At 40.3% G+C, this 23,594-nt stretch overlaps 4 protein-coding genes across 4 annotated transcripts; 2 read left to right on the top strand and 2 right to left on the bottom strand.

Moving 5' to 3' along the window:
* Positions 1 to 11: 11 nt before the first annotated feature.
* LOC145905444 (cytoglobin-1-like) lies at positions 12 to 2,968 on the bottom strand. The gene is made up of 4 exons (XM_082992648.1): positions 2,550 to 2,968; positions 1,464 to 1,583; positions 1,214 to 1,334; positions 12 to 1,156 (listed from the first exon to the last, which is right to left on the bottom strand). The coding sequence occupies exons 1-4, from the start codon at positions 2,645 to 2,647 to the stop codon at positions 1,031 to 1,033; spliced, it is 465 nt and encodes a 154-aa protein (XP_082848774.1). The 5' UTR covers positions 2,648 to 2,968; the 3' UTR covers positions 12 to 1,030.
* A 1,213-nt stretch (positions 2,969 to 4,181) lies between these two features.
* On the bottom strand, positions 4,182 to 11,565 carry LOC145905974 (uncharacterized). Its single transcript, XM_082993322.1, has 8 exons — positions 11,413 to 11,565; positions 10,716 to 10,838; positions 10,411 to 10,518; positions 9,700 to 9,898; positions 7,829 to 7,917; positions 6,671 to 6,727; positions 6,067 to 6,314; positions 4,182 to 5,452 (listed from the first exon to the last, which is right to left on the bottom strand). The coding sequence occupies exons 1-8, from the start codon at positions 11,555 to 11,557 to the stop codon at positions 4,784 to 4,786; spliced, it is 1,638 nt and encodes a 545-aa protein (XP_082849448.1). The 5' UTR covers positions 11,558 to 11,565; the 3' UTR covers positions 4,182 to 4,783.
* A 3,242-nt stretch (positions 11,566 to 14,807) lies between these two features.
* On the top strand, positions 14,808 to 20,372 carry LOC145905962 (calcium-activated chloride channel regulator 1-like). Its single transcript, XM_082993299.1, has 22 exons — positions 14,808 to 14,975; positions 15,067 to 15,204; positions 15,373 to 15,523; positions 15,616 to 15,727; positions 15,872 to 16,043; positions 16,161 to 16,412; positions 16,570 to 16,794; positions 16,872 to 16,985; positions 17,059 to 17,238; positions 17,299 to 17,419; positions 17,491 to 17,627; positions 17,721 to 17,876; positions 17,942 to 18,044; positions 18,099 to 18,178; positions 18,248 to 18,338; positions 18,395 to 18,521; positions 18,756 to 18,889; positions 19,038 to 19,218; positions 19,276 to 19,463; positions 19,581 to 19,666; positions 19,722 to 19,823; positions 20,055 to 20,372. The coding sequence occupies exons 1-22, from the start codon at positions 14,808 to 14,810 to the stop codon at positions 20,154 to 20,156; spliced, it is 3,120 nt and encodes a 1,039-aa protein (XP_082849425.1). The 3' UTR covers positions 20,157 to 20,372.
* A 125-nt stretch (positions 20,373 to 20,497) lies between these two features.
* LOC145906637 (growth hormone secretagogue receptor type 1-like) lies at positions 20,498 to 23,147 on the top strand. The gene is made up of 9 exons (XM_082994089.1): positions 20,498 to 20,586; positions 20,722 to 20,850; positions 21,104 to 21,245; positions 21,485 to 21,613; positions 21,697 to 21,758; positions 21,905 to 22,035; positions 22,206 to 22,322; positions 22,577 to 22,709; positions 22,870 to 23,147. The coding sequence occupies exons 1-9, from the start codon at positions 20,555 to 20,557 to the stop codon at positions 22,982 to 22,984; spliced, it is 990 nt and encodes a 329-aa protein (XP_082850215.1). The 5' UTR covers positions 20,498 to 20,554; the 3' UTR covers positions 22,985 to 23,147.
* Positions 23,148 to 23,594: the final 447 nt, after the last annotated feature.

The following is a 23,594-nucleotide window of genomic DNA, read 5'->3' as shown; positions in this document are numbered from 1 at the left end:
TGTTTACTTGTAAAGGAAATTGGTCGCCATCAACGATCACGGTAATAACTCACTGTCGGTCTGTGGGGTGGATGTGGTTTGGGCGGCAACCTAACCTCAACAAACCAAGCAACGGTTCGAACAAACTTCGTGAAAATCGTGGAATAAGATTTCTTTGCTGAAAAAGGCAGAGGGGGCAAAAAATGTAACTGGGGAAGTCCCGGAAGAATCCCTTGTGTTAGAGAAGGGAATTCCCCAACCCGTTCGAATATAAGTTCGACTTCCCGGGACCAAGAAGTTTATTAGCTTACTTTGACCTTTGGGATCCTACATTAGTATACGATGACCTTGGAAATGTTTTATTTTCACCATTTATATTTTCTTGGGCTGTCGTTGCAAAACGGCCGATTTGAATCAACCAAATGCACAGGTTTTTATCACCAACATTCCTTTTTGACCACAACGGGGTTTGAACCCAGGATATTCTGGCCACGAATTCCCGTTCAGGTTTTATTGGGATGCAGGCCGGGCGTTTAACCAATGTCGCCAATTGCCCGAGTTTCCAAAATTATCTCAATTGACCTCGTTACTGTCACTTAGTGGTCAAATTTACTGTCATGTTTTCGTTACAATGTGGCAGTATTAATCGGGCGATTTACAACTTTCAAAATGTTTAGCTGCAGTGTCGTGAGCAGGATGGCCCAGGTTCAAATCCCACGCTGTCAAAATATAAATTACATGCCAATAATTACCGTAAAAATTCACCAAAACAATGTATAAGTTTATTTTTGTATTTGAAGGTAATTAAGTGTCAGATAGCGGAAAACAGGTAAGGGTTACGACTCGTGGTTAGCAAAAATATTTTGTTAACACGTGGCAGGAATTTTAATGACGCGATGAAAAACACGCTTTAAATTGGGGAGGAGACAATTTTCCTGCGAGCATAAAATGTTGGTTCCACTTTAAATATTTATATTTAAAAGATTTTTTGAAACATGTTTATCCTACGTCACAACTAACACCTCTAACTATCGGGAAATTCCCTGTTATTTTACATTCCCTTAATAATCCCGTTTCTTATCACTCCATAGAATTTGACCCAAGCCTGGAGGATTGGAGAGTTTGAACAAAGGCCGAGTTGCTCTCCAATCACCGCAAGCATCACTGGAGCCAGATACTGGAACATATCAAAGTTGGTTATTCTGTGTCAGATTCTACGTAATCTTAAACCCACCTCAAAATACTCCGGCTCAACATTCTGCGCTCCGTGGATTTTACCCAATTCCTCTAACTTTGCGTTCAGCTCATCCGAGTTAGTTATGTTTTTGACAAGGTGTGATATTGAAGTTGCGACTCTTCGATAAAAGCGGGAATATTCAAAAGGAATTGAGTAGAATCAGAAGCGTTAGTTGCAATGTTATCTGATTTACATGGTAATTGTCACCTAATGTTTAACCGACCAACATAGATATCATAAGTTTTACCTTGTAGCGTGAGATTTCATCTTGGGGTTTTCTCTCATCTGATCCAAGCTTAATTGTTCTTCATCGGGTAACTCGAGGTCATAGAAGAGACTTCGTATGAATGGGGCGTCGTTAAACAATCTAAAAAAACAAAAACTTACTGCAAATAAATTGTATTGACGTCATAAACTCTTGGATCAGATGAAAGTTGGAGCGTTGAATGCTACACAATTATGTGTGTGTGAAGATATGTGACGAACGAAATTTGAATATGATTTACATGGATTGCTGGATTTACAAAACACCTGTCCTGCATTCCATTATTGCATCAAACACAGGTTAATGTTGCAAGTTAATTTGGATCTTCTTTAAACTGCATTAATTTGTTACATAACACAAGCAAACCCAGTGCTATCATATATGTACATAGTGTTGTGTTATATTGGCGTGCTGTTACCCAATACAATGCGCAGTCAAGTTTGTATAAATTTCCCCGGGTACACAACAACGTCTCCGCATCTCTAATTTTCTCCAAGCTACAATTTGTTTTGTGGTTTTAATGCAAGTTGACTGCTTAGTCGGCTGGAAAGTTTTTGAACGGCCAGCCATTAAAAACCGGTTTTGCGGTAATTTTAATTGTTCATTGGCTGGGAATAGATTCTGTATGTTTGAAAGTTGCACAAATATAGTGTTTCCGGTTAAAACGTGTGTTTTCTTCGCTTCAGTGTTACTAGGTGCTGGAAATGCGCCTTTATTTGCGTAAGGTTTAGGTTTCATGTCTTGGCAAACATATAAGGCTGGTTGCAGTGTACCTACAGCTCACCAGTGTACCTGCAGCTCACCAGTGTACCTGCAGCTCACCAGTGTACCTGCAGCTCACCAGTGTACCTGCAGCTCACCAGTGTACCTCCAGCTCACCAGTGTACCTACAGCTCACGGGAAAATAATTTACCTCCCTCATTGTCAAAAACGTTTGTGACAATTTGTTTATCCGTTTCACATTGTTTTCTTCGTTTAATTTTACATTCGAAACGTCTGTCTTTGCTTTTACGATTCTAGCAAGTTTGAAAAATATAATTATGTATTTCCAAGTTTGTAGAAAATTACCTTTGAAATATTCGAAGACCAACTTCCTGCATTCCCAGCTTCTTTAAATCACCCCAGGATCCCTGGATCATTGAAATTTGTTCATTAGTGAATTTCATCTTTCAGCAGAATTCGATCAGACTTGATATAACGCCGAATGAAACCTTGGTAGCGGAGATTGTATGGGCAGATTGTAAACCTCGGACAAATACACCCACTAGGTTTAGCGTGGTTGGGATTCACGTTTTATTGCTTTGACCAAACAAACGATAAAACCTTAAACAAATATTCGAAACCTTAAGTCGTTTATTGTTGACTGACAATCGTACAACAAATATAACTCTTATTTAGTGTTCGATTAGCTATGCACTGATGTTGCTTCTGATCAACTAGCTGAGAGTTAATAATGTTTTCCTGTAAGACCTGCTACAGTCACTGCTTGAATGCTGCGAACACTTGCTGGGAATCTTGTTATCTTGGCCCGAAATGTAGTTATCTGTTGCGAGGGATCAAATACCGAACCATTAAAAGCACTCAGCCTTCTTCCCTTGTAAACCGGCGTACGGCGCTGTGCTCACGTCCACTTTATGACGTATCAGTGCTTTTGATGACGCAACAATGACGGTGATGAAGCAATGCACACAGTATGATCAAGTGTGTTTGCCAACCGCAGCTGAGGTATGTTTGCGTTAAATTGGCGGTTGTTCCAATGTCATGTGAAGGGCAAACGTCATGTTGTGCATAATCGCTATTCTAATTTCTCTGTCCAAGAAATAAAAGGTAATTTTGGATTTGTTCACAAACTTGAGGACAAAGCTGTAGTGTCTACGTCACAGGATATCTATTATTGCGCAGCAAAGAATTACGCGCTCGCTTGGCTTGTAAAGCAATTCGTCGGACACCCAATCTGACCGGCTAAGTTCCGGATGCTTCATCAATGGCATTTGTCACGTAAACAATTAGTAGAAGCACGCAGTGCCTCGCCATAGTGGTTTATGCTCAAGATAGTAAGTCTGGGATTACCCGCGGATATCTGAAATTCGTTGTCCGCCATGAAGTTTTGTGATGACTCTACAGTAGAACACATAATGACCAGGTATTGGTCGAAATTGTTGTTGTTGGCGTTTTTTTTTGCTTGTGGGACGAAATGCTGCAATTCATCCATGAACGCCTGCCTCTATTTGAGCAAATTATTTTCAATTTCCCGCCAATTATTATGAGAGCCGACATTGCAATTATCAGCGGTAATAGCTGTGATGTCTGGTTGAGAGGAATTATAGTTGAAGCAAACAAGCCCACTTACAACAACCCAACAAGTAGCGGCTCTGACGGGTTACACTGGCTTGACTGAACAAAAACCTTCTGACATACAGTGGTATAATGTGAAATAGGAGAAGGTACTTCCCCGCTTTCGTCATATCACATTGTCATTGCGTCATCTGCTGCGCCACCGCCCGAAATTTCCAAGGTCATACTAACGTCTGCGGTTACCTCGTAAGTGTGTTTGTGGTGAGCACGCTGTAGAGATCGGGTTGTCCCGAAATATTCTCTCAATCACTCATGGACGCCATGGCAACTAAATGACGTCAAACCCAAAGAAGCGTGACTGTGTTAGTTTAGGCGGAGATTCCACGACGACCTAACCACAAAACATCACGTGACAACGAAACACTTTTTCGCGGTAATAATAACAACAATATGACGTAACATGAATGACGTAGTACAGGCAGTTTCGAGATAAGAAAGTACAAAATTGTTAGAATTGCTTTTGTAAAACAGCATATCAATGGCTACCCTCTAGCGCCATTGCGTCACAAATTGCAACAAAGGGAGTAGAGTGACGTCATAAAAGGGAAACAAAGGTCTTTTGTTAGAATTTTGGCAATGGACGAATCTGTGTAAAAACAGTCGGGAAATTGTTCGGCAGAAGTGTAAGAAATGTTGTCCTCGAAACATTTACAAATGTTAAATGTGCCGCTGCATTACAACAACACGGGGGTATTCGGAAGTGGGGTGTTAAAGCATTGCAACGTCACAAATATTTCTATTGAAGATACAAGACGTAAGACAATGGCAATTGTTGCGTCACATTATTTTGGCACTGTATTATTAGCTTGACCAGTACCTTTTCAACAATTTATTGGAAAACCAGGAATTTAAGATTGAGAGTCTACCGTTATGGTGAGGGAATCAGAAGCATTTGTTATTCCCCCATGCCTGATTTAAACTTTCGGCTACGCGAGGTTTAAATTCAATCAAACCGCATTAGCGCCGCTTGTGGTTGACACTGCGCCCTGGTCTCGTTCGCCAGATGTCCTCCCAGAGCTCGCACGTCGATTTTGAACAGCTTTGATGCGTTTTGCGTGAGCAGCAACAGCTTCACCGTGGGACCGAGGTCTGTTGCTAGCTCGGGTGCTCTCTGTTAGCAACCGCTGGGTGTCGCTCTCCTGACCTTGGCGACGACCCGAACCTTGATTTCCAGGTGAACGCTTAAAACGTTTTGAACCTTGAACGCTGGAGCGGTTTCCATGGCTACTGCTACTTGAATTATTCCCACTTCCGCGGTTGCCACTTCCGGGTGCTCGTGAGAATCGCTCAATATTCTCACGGTCGGGGTCTGGGTTCCGGGTATTGTTGCCACGTTGACTCCTGCGTTGTTGGACGTTATCTACATAACCGCCACCACCACCGGAGACTTGTGCTGCTTCCTGAACACCGCTGTACCCAGCCCCACTGTCAAGACCTCCGATAAGATCGTTTTGTACCCTCGTGGGTCGGTTTTGTACCCCTGTGGGTCTGTCTTGTATCCCTGTGGTTCGGTTTTGGCCCTGGTTGGTGACAAAAGCTCCGCTACCAGTTCTGACCACTTTATGTTTGTCAGTAATAGGTTCTCCAACACCAAGTTCAACGCATTCAAAATACGTCTGTGGAAAACAAGGCGAAATTAGTCGTCAGTTTTTAACAATAGTTTGGCGACTTTACACTGATACGAATGAATACTTGCGCCACAAAATAGACAATGACGGAACAGCTTTGTATGCGTCAACATTACGGCGATTCCGAACTGAAATAAAAGCTGGAACTAAAAATATTAAAGGAAAGTTTGTGATTTAGAAATCGTTTGATGAAATCACATATGTCGTCATCCAACCGGTTACGGTTGACTGGTTCAGGGCAACACGCTGTAACCTGTGGACCTCCATATTTGGCCATCTCATCCGTCGGCCAAACCCACGACCGCATTTTAATTGCTGTCGAAATGTCAGGATAGCCTGTAGCGATTTGAATCCGACTGAACGACTCAACCGAAATTAAACGCCACGAGGTTGAGCGCGCGGAAGACAAACGGTATTTTCATGTAACTAAGATGCTGGAATCGATTGATCGACTTTTGATCGCTACCATACGATTGGTCCAGACGCCCAGCAACATGCATAAAATGCATGACGTTTTCACAAATACGCAGTGCACGGATTTGGGGGTGACCATTGATCGAAAATATCTTTTTAAAATCCAACGCAAATAAAAATCAACTTACAGGAAGATCGTCGTCACCAGGTGTCGCCTCTCGTTGCCTCTCCTGGGGTATCGTTCGTTCGGGGACTTCCCTAACCCGAGAAGTGGTGGAAGGTTGAGTTGGTTGCGTGGTTTGAGATTGGGCGGGGCGTGAACGTGAGGATGGGCGGCTCTGATTGGATTGTCTGGTGGAGCGTGACGATTGCGGACGCCGATGCTCACGAACCAAGTGTGTCCGAACTTGTTTGTGGCGCCCCCTAGCGATGATGACTGCAGGAAAAAGTAGGCGATCCTTATTATTCCTACGTGGATAGTCACGTGGATACCAGTGTGAAATTTGTGGTGAAAACTTCTTTCCAGCTTTGTGGAATATATTTCGTATTATGGAAGGTTCATAGAATGAACATAGCCACGTTACAATAAGCTGACAAAAAAACAGAGTTTACAAACTTTCACTGCTAATATTTCTTGTTTAAAGTTTATTTTGTTTATTGGAAACAGATTGTGAACTTTTTTGTTGCACTGCGTGGTCAAATTAACCATGGGTAGTTTCAGTGTTGGCTCCAAGCGAATTGCTCGCAACAATTTGTTATTTATTAGATTCAACATGAAAAGTATGAACTTACTGTCCGTATGGTCGAAACCTTTTGATGTAACTTTCCACTGCAGCAAGGCGCCAGCAACTACAAATATCCAAACAAGATTTTAAACCCAAAGTTTTTGTCCGCAAACGTGGAAATATATAAAGGTGATTTCCCGCTTTCGCGCGTGACGTGTTCCCACAGAGTCGTGATATTTTAACAGACGAATTACTGGGGAGTTAATCGCCCCGCATACTAAGTTGTTCAAATATGTTGGCCAGCAATGGTGAAGTCGCCTTGGAAAAATCTTCACAACTAAATTTACGCTCGTGAAAATTTGATAGAAAAAATACACTCCGGATTTTATTATTGTGTCAACAAATGCCGATTGTAATGTTCCTGTTGCTGCCAGGCATATTGTAATTTAATAATCTGTTCTTCTGGCACATATAATGCCGATTGTTTCATCATAATCGTCCGTCCATTTTCGGCTGTTTTTCTTTACAGAGGTATAAGGGTATTGTTGCATCACAATGGATGTTAGGCATAGGCGCCTAGTTTTCATTTTTCCAGGGGGGGCGGCTATATAATGACGTAATAATTTGTTATTATGACGTCATCAAGTATCGAAAAACTGTGTTTAAATTTCTATGCATGAAGCGTATTAGCCAAAAGGGCGGCGTTAACGATGAACACACGAGAACGAACTACGACACGACCAACACCTGTTGGCATATCGTACTGCGAGACTGACGTTGCAACAACCGATGTGCAGTTACGCAAGCGAAACTAGGTCAACACATTTTGTGTACGTCGTGTAAGAAACACATTGTTTTTAGGTCTTTTTTCTTTGAACGTTACGAATGCGACGAGTTACATGGTGCGGACACACGCGCGTAAAAGCCACTCGTTTTTTTTTGATAAACCTGGGGGGGCACCGCCCCCCCGCCCCCCCCGGACTTGGCGCCTATGATGTTAGGTGGTTTAGTGGCAGACCAACAATTTTTCTCTTTTTTTGTCAGTTCTTTGCTGTAAGTTGATTTTTTCAACAAATGCTTGGAAGATATTTTCAGATAAATTGTCAAAGATTGAAGAACAAAACAGACGTGGTTATCATGCAACAGGTTATATACTGGTTGAGAATTTACATATGTTGGCCACATAGAAAAAAAGTGACAACAAAACAAAGCAACATCAACTTACATGCAAGGATGGGCCAGACTCCCAGGATGACCCATGTGTACCAACAAACGCCCATAGTTTGGGCTGCCATCAGAGCCTCCCAGATGTATCTACAACACATAAAGAATAAGATTATTTTTCCATAATAAACTATTGATTCCAAAGTTTGAACAAGGATTTTCTGCATACGATTTATTGTTATTTGTATTAGCAATAAAACTTTGTGAATGTAGCAAAATGTAATTAAATTTCACATGACATTTGCTGACGTCACAAATCATGAGGCGACAGATGCAGAAACCTGATCATTTACAGGAAATGGAACCAATTTGAGAAAATTAAATTCAGCCATTTGCATCTGATTTCTAAGCATATAGTGGTTGTACATTAGTCACGATCGAGCGTATACATTCTTGGTTGAATAAAAAGCGCAGTTTCCTGTTGGTCGCTAAACGCATGCAAGCAACTCCATTGTTGGGTAAAACTTCCTCTACCTGGACTCCCATTCAACATGGGTAAAACTTCCTCTACCTGGACTCCTATTCAACAAGCTTCACAGCCCAACATCAATACTAGAGCATGTTTAAGCAAAGTTTACGAACACGCAATATACCAGCATTGCTGCATCTGATTTTATACTAATGTTGAGGATCAATTAAAATGTATAGAATATTTAAACCAATAAAGGGATAATAATGTATTAAAATCCCAAAACAGCGATCTGTAGACAGCTCAGATCGATTTATTGAGAGAAAAATATATTTCGCCTAAAACGGCATCATCAGTTTCTCCATTTACCAAAACTTATTCAAATAGATATATTCAAATTTGATGATGCAGTTTTAGGCGAAATATATTTTTCTCTCAATAAATCGATCTGAGCTGTCTACAGATCGCTGTTTTGGGATTTTAATACATTATTATTGATACGGTGTGCGATCGACAGCCTGCCAGGGGCCTTTGGTTTTTTGATCCAGTTTTGATTTACTAATCACATTGGAATAAAGGGATGATGAATTTGTTCATCCACATTTTGTTTCTAATGTTTTCGTGGTCATGTGACATCCAAACACACATGTCAGTCCATGACGTAACCAGTGAATTTCTTGTAATCACAGAGACAACAAACACTGTGACATAGAAATGACCTTGAACCAATGATGATGTTAATATGACAGGAGAATTAAGAATGAAAAATCAAGTTCATGATTTTCATATATTATTATAACAAAGGATATAATTATTACAAATTAATAGAATCACAAACTGGAATCCTTAATCACATGATTATGTGAGGGTTTTAAAGCAGGGAGGTCATGAACACTAGAGCCTGACTCATAAATCACACGTAAGGGGGCTTAGTGGTCATTGAGCTCACTCATCTCTTGACATTGGCGGGAAAACATATGGACAATTACTATCACCATTGGCTTCTTTGAAGCCTTTGATTAGATTAAAGACATTTGGTTTTATTAGGTAGATGTTATAATTTAATTTGCGAATTCTGCTAAAAATTCAAAATATTCCGAAACAGTTTTGAAAAGAGTATTATGACATTATTCCGATTTATTTAAACAGCATGAGGGACAAAAACTTTCATGAAATGTGATTAAACAACTAATTCCCTTGCAGAGAAGCAAGTAGCCTTTAATCAATATTAAGTCAATAAATGATGTTTGATTTAACCATGTGGGTTTATAACACCAATAATAGTTTTTCCATTTTATCAGCACCCACTATAACTTGTATCAGGTTTGTAAAACATCTCATCTCCATAATAAAAAGCCTTTCTTAATATTTTCTAGTAAGTAGTAATACCCCAGCAAGAACCACAACTTAACAATAATTTACTTGTTTTCCACTTTATTTTCTCTTAAACTTTCTGAGCTCACCTGAGTAAAAGGAATTTTTCCAGAAAGTAATCGATGCAGACGACAATAAGAGCGCCACCCAGCACTGCCGTACTGATGATAACGCAACCACGTTGAAATTTTAATGTTAGAAGTGAGAACAGGATTCCAGTTCCAAAAAGAATTCCAACTGGTATCCATGCTGTGGACGGACTGTACACCGACTGCAAGCCAATAATTCCTTCAAATATAAATAAAAACCCAATTTAATTGAAAAAATCTGGTTTAAAATACAAAATTTAATGTGGGATAATCTTGCACAAATTGTCAGTAAATTTTTTATAAAGCATTTTTTACAACAACAAAAGTTTTATCATCGAGGAAAAAAAAACTGGTGAAGGGAAAGCAAATTATTCCCCCTCAGGGAGGTATTAAGTTTCACAGACTCAACAACTAACCAGGCCACTACTTGCGCTTCTACAATACATCAGTTATAAAGCAAGTAGTTACTAAATATACAAACAAATGATCAAAGTATTTGAATTATGAATCAGTCATATTTTGTCAGTAAAATCAGTCTTATATATATATAAGTATTATTTAATTCATGACGACCTTGCGACAACTAGCCATATGCTTCGAAATATGCATGGTGTTGCTTCTAATCAGATTGCCACAACCAATTATGGAGAGCTATTAAATGTCCTTCTGCCTCACCAGGATAAACAAGATCAACTCATAATTTAACTTTACCTGCAACAGCGATAAGAAGACCAAGAAAAAATCCTTGAAGAAATAAACCAACATATCTGACCAGCATTGTTATGAAGCCACACAACACCCCGATGCCAGCTGCAATGCCTGCAAGCAATATTAAAAATTCATTGGGAACCTTTGTTTGCCAACAGCTTGCAAGGGCAGGAGATTTTGCCAAAGCACCTATTAAACTTAATCTCAATGGACAAAAGGGATCCAATAGTTATATTCATCGCATCCACCTTAGTAAACGCATTACTTTTGATTTTAAGTCAAATACAAAATCTCAACAGTATTTCTACCTGCAGCTATTTCTATAGAAAATTGTTGTTGAAAAATTCGTTCCTCACTGCACATGAGGAAGACCGTTGTACCTCCAAATATTAATCCACTTAAAAACATTACGGCACTGAAGCATCTGTACCCTGTGAATATTGGGATATGTATTATATTTGTGTTGCTTTTATAACAACATTAAGTTTACAAAGTTACGCAAATCAAAAAGTGTCTTTCTTGCGTTTTGTTGTTCAAATAGAACAAATTCAGTGACTTTGAACATATGTTTTTGAGATAATGACACAACATTTCAAAGTCAGTCAAAACTTAATTACAAGCACGGAACTATTAAGTACTTGACCGCCATACTTACTGTACCTTTGTGATATATTTTATATCAGGAACGTAATTACAGTGTTATTACAAAACAACCAATCTTTATCAAAGGGGGAACACAGTGCTCTGTCTGAAACTCAGTATTGATTTTATCTGATCAATCTCCCAACAAAAACAATGATTAAAAACCAATCCCTCAATATTATTGATCAGGAAACCTTTGGTGGTAAAAGTGTTTTTGGGGTGAAGTAATTTCTTGTAACAGAAAAACTCTTAACAAAAATCAGAGTAAATAAATAAATAATGGATATTAATAATGCTCGTAGTAATACTGGTTTAAACATTTAAAATAAAAACATTTTCCATCACATTATTTAAATTCCTTACCAAAAAAGACGTAAACGAGTCCAAATACACACAAGGTAGCGCATATTCCTGCAATGACCCCATCATAGTCCGTTGATATTATTTGGTCACAAACTAATGGTTGATCAACACCTGTTGTAAAATTCCCCCCAACAGTGGTTGACATAATGACTAAAACCTGGAACACAACCTAGTTAGTATTTGTATAAATGCCCGTTTAACAGTTGTATTACATCACTAACAAAACTAGGCATATTTCTTTCAAAACAATCGTCTACTGGATTTTGTCACATGGCTCGCTTCAGACTTCCAAAAGGAAGTGGTGGAAATGTTACAACAAACATAAATAATTGCACTTTAACTTTCTTACCACCGTACAGCTGCCTTGCACTCATTTTATTTACATACTAGACGTACATTCGCTACAGAGAACCACGGGTATAATTGCCAGCATTATTACACCACCAGTCTGCCTTTCCTGGAAGTATTTCTTCTTATTTCATTGAAAACAAATTGCATTTCTTCATTCTCATCCAAGCGTGACGATAAAAAAATCTTTTTATACTTTTTGTTCGAAATTCCAAACAGAACTCAACAGACTGAGAATTTTACAGCAGGTTAAAAATATTTGAAATCTTGCATTTATTTAGCGAAGTATGGCGGCGAGTCCCATGTGAAAATGCATACTTCTTTGTCGGCCCTTGCCACAAACGTGTTGTTCATTTTTTCCTTTCATGTAACTACTTTATTGTGTGTTGTTTGATGGGGTTGATTGAAGGAACTTTCTGATGGCTTGCAATGATTTTGCCCCATAACGAATTGATTTAGATACAAAAAAATGTATTTAAGAAATCCTAAACTATGATGTTTTAAAAATTATTGAAATATGTTTTTCTCTTCACTTTTTGGCGCCAAAGACTTGACTTCAAACTTCTTTTGGAAAATGAAAATGCGATGAAAATGTATTAACGAAGCGATATGGGTTCCTGACTGTTTGATGCATATTGTTGTTTTAATAATTACGACAGCGTCTTGTAAACCATGCGGCGGATAATAAAAACAACATCCTCCCGTTCACCTCTCGGCTCGATTCGACACTGGTGAGATATTAAACTGTTATCAGTTTGCAAAAACGTTCGCCAACATTTCTCGAGACGGACATTTAAATCCGCCTAAATCCATTTAACTCGCGCTGTGGCGGGTTTGGATTCGAATTCGACACTTGAATGCGCACGCGCGCTGCCACAAACGGTGACATTGTGACAGGATAATAGCAAGGAGAGTTTAAATCAAACGGACGAAGATCTCGAATACTGAGACGCCGCAAACCCTTAAATCGTAGCCCGTGGAATTTAATAAACCAAATCTCAGGCAAACTTGTTTTACAACAATTTAAATCGCAACTGTCTGCAGCCGACTGCTGGTCACTATTGGTCTATTGCTTGTACTCCATTTATGCAGTTTGTTTAAATCGAGGTTTAGGAAAGCTGCAAAGGCGAGAATAAACAATTAAATATTCAGAAGTAAAAAACGAAGCCGATATCCAGGAGAAAGACTTGCATCTGGTGAAAAATTTTGAGTGGTTGCAACGTATTAGAAATGGATGAGTGCCATGCGAGGAAACCGAGTCTCAACAGAGTTTTAAATGTTTCACGTTCAAGACTTGATCATCGCTCACTTCATTAACAATTGACGTATTTATCGCATGAGCCTGTTGTCGGCGTGACTGACCGGCTGAATTCCAAATTAACGAGTCTGGTCCTTAATTACGTCCCAGACACGTTCCAGAAAACCATTAGCAATTCGTATGTGGAGCGTTACTTGAGACAACAGCCTGCCATGCTAACGACCACCAGTCACCCTCATGGAAAAAATAACTATTTGGAGCTGACAATTTGTCAGCAACAAACAAGCTATTACGTATGTTTCAAACTTTAACTTTCACTTTTGCATAATCATGTTTGCAATTATTTACACGAAGGAGTTATTTTTGCTTCGTGTGTTGGATTATTTCTGACGCATCAGTTTCACAAACCACATAATCACGCCACGAATTATTAAAATATCTTCGGTTTTCCCCGAGATCGTCACTTGGTTGCAACTGTGGGTTAATTCCGTAAATTCGACCATGCTGTGGTTTCGGCTGCAATTCTACCAACCCTTTGAAAAGAATACTTTTATGTAGAAAGATAACCATGTATTAACGGGGCCTAAATGTTAAACGAGCACTATATATGTGGAGTTTTAGTTTGTACCAAATTCAGTCTAGGAATTGATTGAGGGAAATTATCACCAAGCTGAATAAATCAAGTTTTCATCCCAGCATGAATGAATGTGGTTGTAATTTATATCCACAAGAAATTTATCCCTGCATGAACAAAATAACCGAATAAATTTTCAGTTTCTGGGATAATTGCATTCGATTACGTGACTTGGATCTTCTGCAGCTTTTCGCACTTTGGCCGACAAATTCGCGGTATGAGCCACGCAACGTCCCTGGAGAGAAAACTTGATTAATCCCACGCGTTCCAAGGAAATCGCCTCACGAAGTTTCGATTCGATCGGTGGCAGCGATGCAACTTTGAGCAAAGAAATAACCGGTTTAGTTGCGAGTTAATGTCGGACGAATTGCACAAAAAGATGAAGTTCCATCTGCTGTAATATTTTGGTTCTTGGGTGCAAAATATTTGGAGTTTATAACTTTGAAAATGAAAGCCAAAGCTAAAATGCTGTTATACATTAGTAATAGTAAACGTTTCGAACACTAACTGCGTTCATCATCAATACTACAATGAGTGCATGCAAGAAAAGCGTCAGGGTAATAAAGGACTGGAGCTATCATCCACTTTCAGTGCTGGTTTATGGTGTTGGATGTAAAGTGTTTCCAGAATTAGTAATTTAGATTTTATATTACAGTTGTGTAAAACTTTGGGCTCAACACCATAAACCAGCACTGAACGTGGATGATAGCTCCAAACCGCTTTACCTATTCAACATCTAGGTCCGTACTGCAGTCTGACACATTGCTAATGATGACGTCGCTGCTGTGCTTCCATGTTGTTGTCACGTGACATGCCTCTGGCTTGTTGCGCGTTGTTGCTGCTGCTGTTTCCCTTCTGCCTGCTCAGTCCTTTATTACCCTGACGCTTTTCTTGCATGCACTCATTGTAGTACTGATGATGAACGCAGTTAGTGTTCGAAACGTTTACTAATGAATAACAGCATTTTAGCTTTGGCTTTCATTTTCAAAATTTTGGTTCTTGTCCAGCAACAATTAGGTCTGCGAGTTATGTGTCGGAAATATAGCGCGCTTAACACCTTCATGTTGTGGTTAATTGGAATGTTGGATTATAATTTTAGACAAAGCGGTGGAAAGGTTTTTTTCAAATTGCAAATTTTCTGTTACGTAGATGGATATGTTCATAACGTACTTAATTCGAGGTTTGTTGTACCTCTATATTGTCTCTATGCAAGCGGAAGCAAAGCAAGAATCCGTAAAATTAGAAAACAACATATATAGCGGATTAGTGATAGCTATTCATCCGGACGTAAAAGAAAATGCTGCTCTGTTGGACTTGATAAAGGTCAGGTTTTGTCGTGATTCACGTTAATTAAATGTAGAAACTTTTTAACTAATTTCAATGAGAATTTGAATTTCCCGCCAAATTAAAACAGGAGATGATGACGAACGCGTCCTCGATATTGTTCGAAGCAACAAGAAAGCGAGCTCATTATGGAAACATAGATATCTTAGTCCCAGCAAGTTGGGCGACCGGAAATTATGAAAGCACGACCACCATCAATTACGAACAAGTACCATAACCTTGTTTCTATAGCAACTCTCTGACAAATTTTGTGATAAAATTATTTCACAATAAATATAACAAAACAAAAGCTAAACATAATTGTTGATAACAAAACAATTCTGCCCACGTTGGGATTGGAACCCATTACCCCCTGTTCCGCTGGTTTCTTGTGCAGTCTGATATAAGAATTGCTCCTTCCCATCCTGGCAAAAAGGACGAACCTTACGTCGTCCAACCAAGAGGTTGCGGGGAATTCGGGGATTTTATGTACGTCACGCCTGGATTTCTCACCAAACCAGAACTGGAAAACGACTTTGGAGAAAAAGGTTTTTCCCGTTGCAAAGTTTAAAATAATTGAATCTTGTTTAATCAAATTTTAAGAACACAGTTGAAATAACTTTAAAAAACACTTGCTCAGGTAAAGTAATCGTCCACGAGTGGGCGCACTTGAGGTGGGGAGTGTTTGACGAATATCCTCTGGCCCACAATCCCCCTTTTTATTTGCAGAACGGCAAGCTGGAGGCAACGAGGTAGGGTAACATTTCTATGTGACATAAAACCACGTGAATTTCCACATATTTTACTCAAAACTTGTTTCAAGAAACGGATTTACTGCAAACTGAAGATAAACTTAAAACCGAAAACAAAATCAGGAACAGGTGTGCGTTGTTTAGGTGTCCCTTGGGTTTGAGAGGAAGAAATTTGATTCCGGATTACAAAAATAATCGATATTACCGATGTCAGCTCGACAAAAAAACCGGGCTCCCAACTTCACCCAATTGTAGGTTCTTCCCCCAATCCCTAACAGGATCAGCTTCTCTGATGTCGCATGTTTTCCTCAAACAGGTTCGTGGCGTCGAAAGTAGTTCGTTGTATGAAATGCAAAACCTGATTACGTAACGCCCCATCCACTAACACGCAAACCTCGTTGTCTACAGTTTATCCCCATACAATCCCTTCTAGGTCACGCATTTCTGCCACAACGATCCGACAGATCCCGACAACTTGCACAATAGACTGGCACCGAACGACCAGAACAGACTGTGCAACCTCAGAAGCACGTGGTCAGTCATCAGCGAATCAGAAGATTTTACAAACAACGCCAACCCTCCCAACGAAGCTTTGGCCGACCACACCCCAACCTTCCGTGTGTTGATTCCACAATCCTACAGAAAGTTTGCGTTGGTTCTCGACACTTCCGGCAGCATGGGAGGGGTGAGTCGGAATTCACAGATAAAACCATAATCTCTTTTCAAATATGAAAGAAGATAATTCCATTCAAATCTCTTCGGTTGAGTGATTACTTATAACAGAAAAACTTTCAACCCCAACAACGTTAAAATCTGAGCCGTGCTAAACTCCATGCATGTAGGATCGCATTGTTGAAATGAGGCAAGCTGTGAGGACGTTTCTTATGCAAGCTCTGCCTCTGGGGGAGAAAGTTGCGGTCGTTGAGTTCAGTTATCTCGCCTTCACATTATCTGAGGGGCTGATGGACGTGGACACGGATGAGGACAGACAGAGAGTTTTGGACACCGTGGACGTTTTCGCTACCGGTTCAACCTGCATCGGATGCGGAATCCAGGAGGCGATGCTCGTAAGTGGGGAATCACCCGGGTAGTCAACAACAATTGTCCCAGCATATTTTAGAACCCATCTAAAATGTTGTTACAGACTCTGACCGGTCCAGACGGAACCGATACGTGCGGTGACATCATAGTTTTCACTGACGGCCAAGAAAACACTCGGCCTTACGTAAGAGAAGTGAGCCAGGCTGCGATTGACAAGGTAACAAAATCTCACAAGAACATTTCTGCCACAAACTACTCGTGATCAACAATTAACGTTTGTTCGCCGACAGGACTGCAAAGTGCACGCGATCTTCTTCACAACCACAGGCAATGAACCACTGAAAGCGCTCTCTATCGCCACCAAAGGAAGTTGGTTCTTCGCTCACGACAAAAGCCAAAATTTTCTTGTTGGTTCTTTTACAAAAATCGCTCGAAGAACTGACGGCCGCAAACTAGGAGGTTCCTCTGAGGTTTGATTATTATGACGTAATATAACTAGGGTTATGACGTCACTAATTTATTTCGAACAGCTTGCTAGCGAAACCTACCGGATGGAAGCCAACCAGGAGCAGGTGGGTGGTGTGGATGTTGACGGGACGGTCGGAAGAGACACAAACTTCGAGTTTACCTGGCTTTCTGACACCTCTCCAAGTCAGTATCTGAAGTGGAAATGAATTTGTGAAAATGTTTTCGTGAAATCGATTAATTACGATTCCTTCCAGCTGTTGAAGTCACCGCACCGGACGGATGCAAACTATCGACTGCGCTAGTGGTAGCGAATTCTTGCCCTGAACATCCACTAGCTGTCACCAACGAGCAATTCAAGACGATTAACTTTGAGATACCCGGAATAGCTCAGGTCGCATGGAGCAAAACAACTTTAATCGATAAACAAACCAAATAAATCGTTTCCAATAATTAAATATGAGAATTCCTTGTATTTTCGCTATAGCGAGGTCGGTGGTTGTACTCGATTCAAGCGAGCGTTGCCGACACCATCACCGTGACTGCGACGTCAAAATCTGTAAACGATAAAGTCCAACCAATCGTAGTAGACTCCACATTCCAACAACCGAAGAAGGGGGACCCGATAGTTGCAAGAGCCAGGGTTGGTTTTCATAATAAGAGGGGAAAACATTATTCACAAAAACCTCATTTCCATCTTAACTTCAGGTGACGAGGGGAGGCCGTGCAGTCCTCGACCTCCAGGTTACGGCCGAAATTCAAACTCCCACTGGAGACATTGACAAGATCACGTTACTCGACAAGGGGACAGGTAAAAATCTAATTTAAAATGAGTTCAAAGGTCGATGTTTTTCATTAAATCCAGGGGTTGACACAAACGCAAATGACGGGATTTATTCGAAAGCTTACACCAAGAGCAAAGCCGCAGGACGTTACAGCATGCAGGTAAAATCAACCACTAGATGGGGTTTGCTATTGTTAGAAGTCTTTGACTCTTTTTGTGGATGACGTCAGGTGACCGTGAGGGGGGAGGTGACGCAACAGAAGCAGGTTGAGACTGACGTATCTCGGGCTCCGTTCAACCACGGAATAATCAACGAAGAAGGTTCAAAAATCTTTTAAAAACCGAATGATTTTGTGTAAGAATAAAATCCCCATCAGGCGTTCCCGTGCTTAATCCGAGCGGAGAGGAGAACAAACCTGTCCCGGTCGCTCCGGTCAACACTTCAGACATTGGAAACTTCACACGAGTTGACACAGCGGCTGGGGTTGAGGTTGAGCCTCCAGAGTGAGTTGATAATCTTGATGCGAAATGAAACAGCATGAAATCCTTCTCAAACTTGCGAACAACTCGGGAAAGTTTAAAATACGACAACAGCTTAATTTTTTTCACCAGTTTTGACAAAAATGCTAAATATTGAAGTCAAAATCATAGTTTTAGAAGCGGTCAAAAGTAAATTATTTTTCGTGTAGTTTTGTGTTAAGTTGTGTTTTTATATTTGAAAAAAATTCCACCAATCAGCGATCCAGTTGGTGACACGTTCGCACCTTCCCGAATCACGAATTTAGTTGCGTCACAAGTTGATACGTCAGACAGGACGAAGGGTGTCGTCATTACCTTCACGGCACCAGGGGATGACGCAGACACAGGAAATGGTGAAATATTTTTGCTGCTATATTTTTATGAAGTTGTTGCGGTTTCGGGAATTTTTGGTTTAAATTTAACTCAAAACAAACTTCAACGCCTTTTACGTCACGAAGTGCATTGTGACGAAACTGAATTGTTGTCCCGAACTTGTTCCAGCCACAAGGTATGAGATCTGTTACACCCTCGGGGATGGGATTGACTTAATTCTCAACTTCGGAAACCAGTCATGCGTTGAAACCCCGATATCGGGAAATCTTCTTCAACCAAATGAAGGAGGAAATGCTGAGGAATTCGTGGTAGAAACGCCGGAATTCACAACAAACGAGGGGGTTGTGACGTAAGCGTGACGTCACCACGGTGGAAATGACAAACAAATGCATTATTTGTCTTCCAGAATTGCGTTCGGCGTTCGAGCGTTTGATGAAAGTGGGAACGTCGGGCCCCCGTCCAATGTGGAGTTTGTCAATTTCTTCCTTGAACCCCCAGTGGTTCCTGATGTTTCAGTGGAACCAATTCCCGCGGCCACGAGGGCACCACCGACAACCACGTCACCACCGACAACCACGCCACCACCCGATCAAGGTCATAACCGATTGTCATCATTTAGCTGTCGGTCATGTGACTGATAAATATATGATTTCTATGTGGCGGTGGTTTTGGTGTTATCCTCACATCGTTTCACGCAGTTTTTTTCCACAGGGTTCGTGTGTATGACGTGTAACAATGCCAGGTCCGTGGAGGAATGCAGCCGCATCGGAAAACTTAAACTTTGTGACGGAAACCAGGTAAAGATCACGTGATGTTGTTGGCGGAATCCGAATTAATTTTAATTTAATCCAGGGTTCATGCGAAACTGAAGTTAGAACTCAAAACTTCGGGAAACAGACTTTTATTTCCAAGTTCTGCAAACAAACTCTGGCTTGTCGGAACAACGCAGCCCAGGTAATAAACCCTGCCTAAACCCTTTGGGTTGTTACTTGGGTACTAGAACCAGCAAATCAGAATTTCCTCGAATAATTCAAGTACAAAATTAATACTTGGTCAAACACATCTGTGGTTAAATTTACACAATTGGTAAAAAGCACCAACCTTCGCGCCATGGACGCGATTTCGTTTTCGATGAAAGTTATGAACCCACAATTCTCACCCGTATTCACGATGTTTTTCCCGCAGAACATTCACCAATGCCACCCCCAAGATTCAATGTCAGTGTGCAGATGTTGTTGCGAAACTTCCCGGTGTAACGTGGGGACATCTTGCACTGGAACTGAGTAAAATCCCTGCCATCATTGTAAATAATCCCCCCCCCCCCCCCCCCCCCGAATATAATCAGTCGCACAATAAATCATCCCAGTACATTTCCCGCTTTATAATGTGACGTGTATCAAGTGTGACGTGTATCAAGAGTGACGTGTATCAAGTGTGACGTGTATCAAGTATTGTGAGATTCACCCAGAAGGAAGTTTCAAAGCAAAAATAAAATTAATCAGCAACCGGGTTTCTATGTTGCCTTAATACATGATGTGCGTGTCTGTGCGCGCACAAACTTCCCCAGTTAGAGAGGAAGTTGCGCGGTTTGATAACGAACGGGACGTTCAGTTGATTGATAGAACGAGCCGAAAGGAGGTTTGCAGGTTAAACACCAGAACATTCAGGATTCACAGAAAGCAAAGATGAATTGCTCTAACATGACCAAGATTTTCAGGTGTGTTGTCAACTTGGTTACGCCAAAAGTCACTGCTATTATTTTTGTTCCATTTTATTGAAAGGAAAAAGAGCGAAACTGCGGAAAGAATCTAACTTTGATCACAGCTTATTTTAAAAATGTTGTATTTTCCAGATCTTACGGCCTCCCAACAAACGAACCGGCAATGATTGCCGTCACTGTTTTAGTCACAATCCTCGCTTTGTTCGGGATATTCGGAAATATTGTCACAATTGTCGTCATCGCAAGATCAAGAAAACTCAAGTAAGCAAACTGTCCTTGACCCAAAATAACCCCATTGCTTGTGGACAAGTATTTCCACAAGTGTTTTAAACGTAAAGTCCAACCCCCTTGTTTAAACATTTGGAGGCTTTGGAAAAACTATGTTGGGTAAATCTGGTGCTGGTTAATGTTGGTTCGATCTGGTGCTGGTTAATGTCGGTTCGATAATTTATGAAATAAGTAAAGAATGAAATATTATTTGTTGAGAAATTGTTTTTTCACATAAATGTTCCAGGTCGGTTTTTTATTTGTTGATCGTGAGCTTGTGTTGCTCTGATCTCACATCAGCACTTGTGAGTTTCATCAGAATTTATTGCTTCACTTGGGCTTCTTGCGTTGAGCCTGAAGGATTGGATGCAGTGAAATTGCTTTGTCGGGTAAGCAGAAAAAATACCTTATCCGAGTCTAACTGGCTTCGTATTCTGCTATACTGTCAATACTCGGTTCGATTGTTAATCAAATCACGCCTGATAGCAAAGTTAATTAACTACACAGACTTAGTGGCCTCCAGAATGATTGTTGAGATTGCTGGTGATAAAAAAGGTTCATTAGGAGTCAAACAGACTTAAATTCCGACTTGAAAGTTAAACTCAACAAACCAAATTTTTCCCTTCAGATCGGTTGGAGAATCACAAATTGGATGACTTTCAATACAGCTCTTCACATCACAGGTTTCGCGACGTTCAGGTTCGTTTCCATTATGTGGACGTCATGGTTCCCACGAATCACGGTTCCCAGGATCAGAGTAAGAAAAATCAGACAAAGCCGAATGATCTCTATGTCCATAAACTTTCACATAATTCGTTTTGTGATTTTTTGTTCTTGTAGATCTTCATCGTGGTCTCGTGGATTGTATCGTTCGTATGTGGGTTTGTGATCGTATTCATAAAGTACGTGTTCAACTCTTCTGGTTAAAAATAATCTTTATTTTGGGATAGAAAGATTTTGCTGCTTTTTAAACGTGTTTTTATACAGATTAAATTAAAAACAGTAACAGGTTGTCTGCAAATTCGACCACATAAAATTTTTATGATAGCTCTGTGAGAGTGGACAGAATTAAAGCTTACATCGCCGTTTACCTTTTCTTCTCTGCGTTGATGACGTTTCTGTGTATTGGAACAGCGGTGCTTATTCTTAAACAAAGATACCACAGGAAGAAATTCTCAGGTAAAATCTGGCAACATTGTTGTCGCCATGGCAACTTCGATGCAACAGTATGATAAGAACTGTTTAAAGGTAATTTCATAATATGGTGAACTGTTGTGGTTGTGAACTCTCCTACATTTAAAACCAACATTAATTTTTCTCACAACTTTCAAAAAACTATTTGTGTTCAGGCAAGCGTAACACGATCACTGATGCGGAAAAGTTCAGAAGGTCGAAAGAAAACGGTCAAGTGGTCCAACTTGCTTTAATAATCGGTTCCTTCCTGTTGGGTTATATACCGCGGGCGGGTACGTTCTCTCAAAGTTCAAAACATTTTGTTACCAGAACGCGCGTGACTTTAATTACTGGGTTTCAAAACCCTGCAGTTCATCCATGTTCGCCAGAGTAAAGAGAACGGAGGCAAAAACCCAATACTTGAAAGGCAAAACTCTTTCAATGTTTAAATGGACGTTCACTTTTACCTCGGGGCAATCATCAGCTTTTCGTATTTCCAACAAACTTCAGCTGAAACGACTCTAATAGTTTGTAATTATTTATATAGTTTTCAACATTAACGTCGTCTACCGGCCCGATTGGTTGAACAGCTTGAACCCATGGGAATTTTCCCTAATCCAATACTTCTGCTTACGCGTGAGCGAATGTTTAAATCCAGTTTTCTACAACATTGGCTCCAGGTATTTTCACATAATTTTGCATGATTTTTTACAGCCGGGACCTCCACTTGTAACTCATCCCCCCCAGGTCTTGTTTGCTTCGTGGAACTTTCGAATTATTTAAATTTTTGGGGGGTTAAGCAAATACGAAATAATTAAAACCACAATTTTGTTCGCAAAGGGAGCTCTACGACGAGACTGTTCTCACATTGAGAAACTTCTGGAACTCCCAGAAATGCATTGGGAAGCAGGGAGTTGACGTCACAGAAATGTCAACCAGTGCCCGAGTTTTGTAAATCCTATGACAGGTGTTCCGTTGTTGAAACCACACCCACCGTCCACCACCTGAACAATGTGATCAATTGTTCTCACGTCATACGTCATACTGTGTTGACAGCCACTGTATGAAAGTTTCCGATGTATTTCTACCTTTAAATGCATTACACTTTTCTCTTCTACTTAAATATGTAAATTGAATACGAATTTGGAAATTCTTGAGTGTCCATTATAACATTACGCCCTTCTTGATCAACAACGGATTAAACTATTTTTAAACACTTGTCAACACAAAGATGCTATTCTGGCAAAATATGCATAAGTATCGGCGTTGTTATGCAGCGAAATGCACTCAACTATGTTCACCGAAATCTACAGACGAATTGTGAACATTGACTCTTGTACTTCCTCTGACAGACAGAAGGCTTGGTTAAGCAGTGCAAGGCTAGGTTAAGCAGTGAAAGGCTAGGTTACAACACAAAAGCCAAGGTTATCTGACCCCTGGAGAAAATTTTGAGTAAAAAGATCCAACCGCAGACCCAACAAACATGAGTGAAAAATAAAAGTTTTAAGAGATTTTTTTCTTCACCCAAGTTCGTCCAGCCGACACCAATACCTTCATTAAAAAAA

The sequence above is a fragment of the Ascidia mentula genome, chromosome 6 (assembly GCF_947561715.1).
Source record: "Ascidia mentula chromosome 6, kaAscMent1.1, whole genome shotgun sequence".
Taxonomy (NCBI): Eukaryota; Metazoa; Chordata; class Ascidiacea; order Phlebobranchia; family Ascidiidae; genus Ascidia; species Ascidia mentula.
The sequence above is the reverse complement of the archived record's forward strand: the minus strand, read 5'-3'. Positions and strand labels throughout refer to the sequence as shown.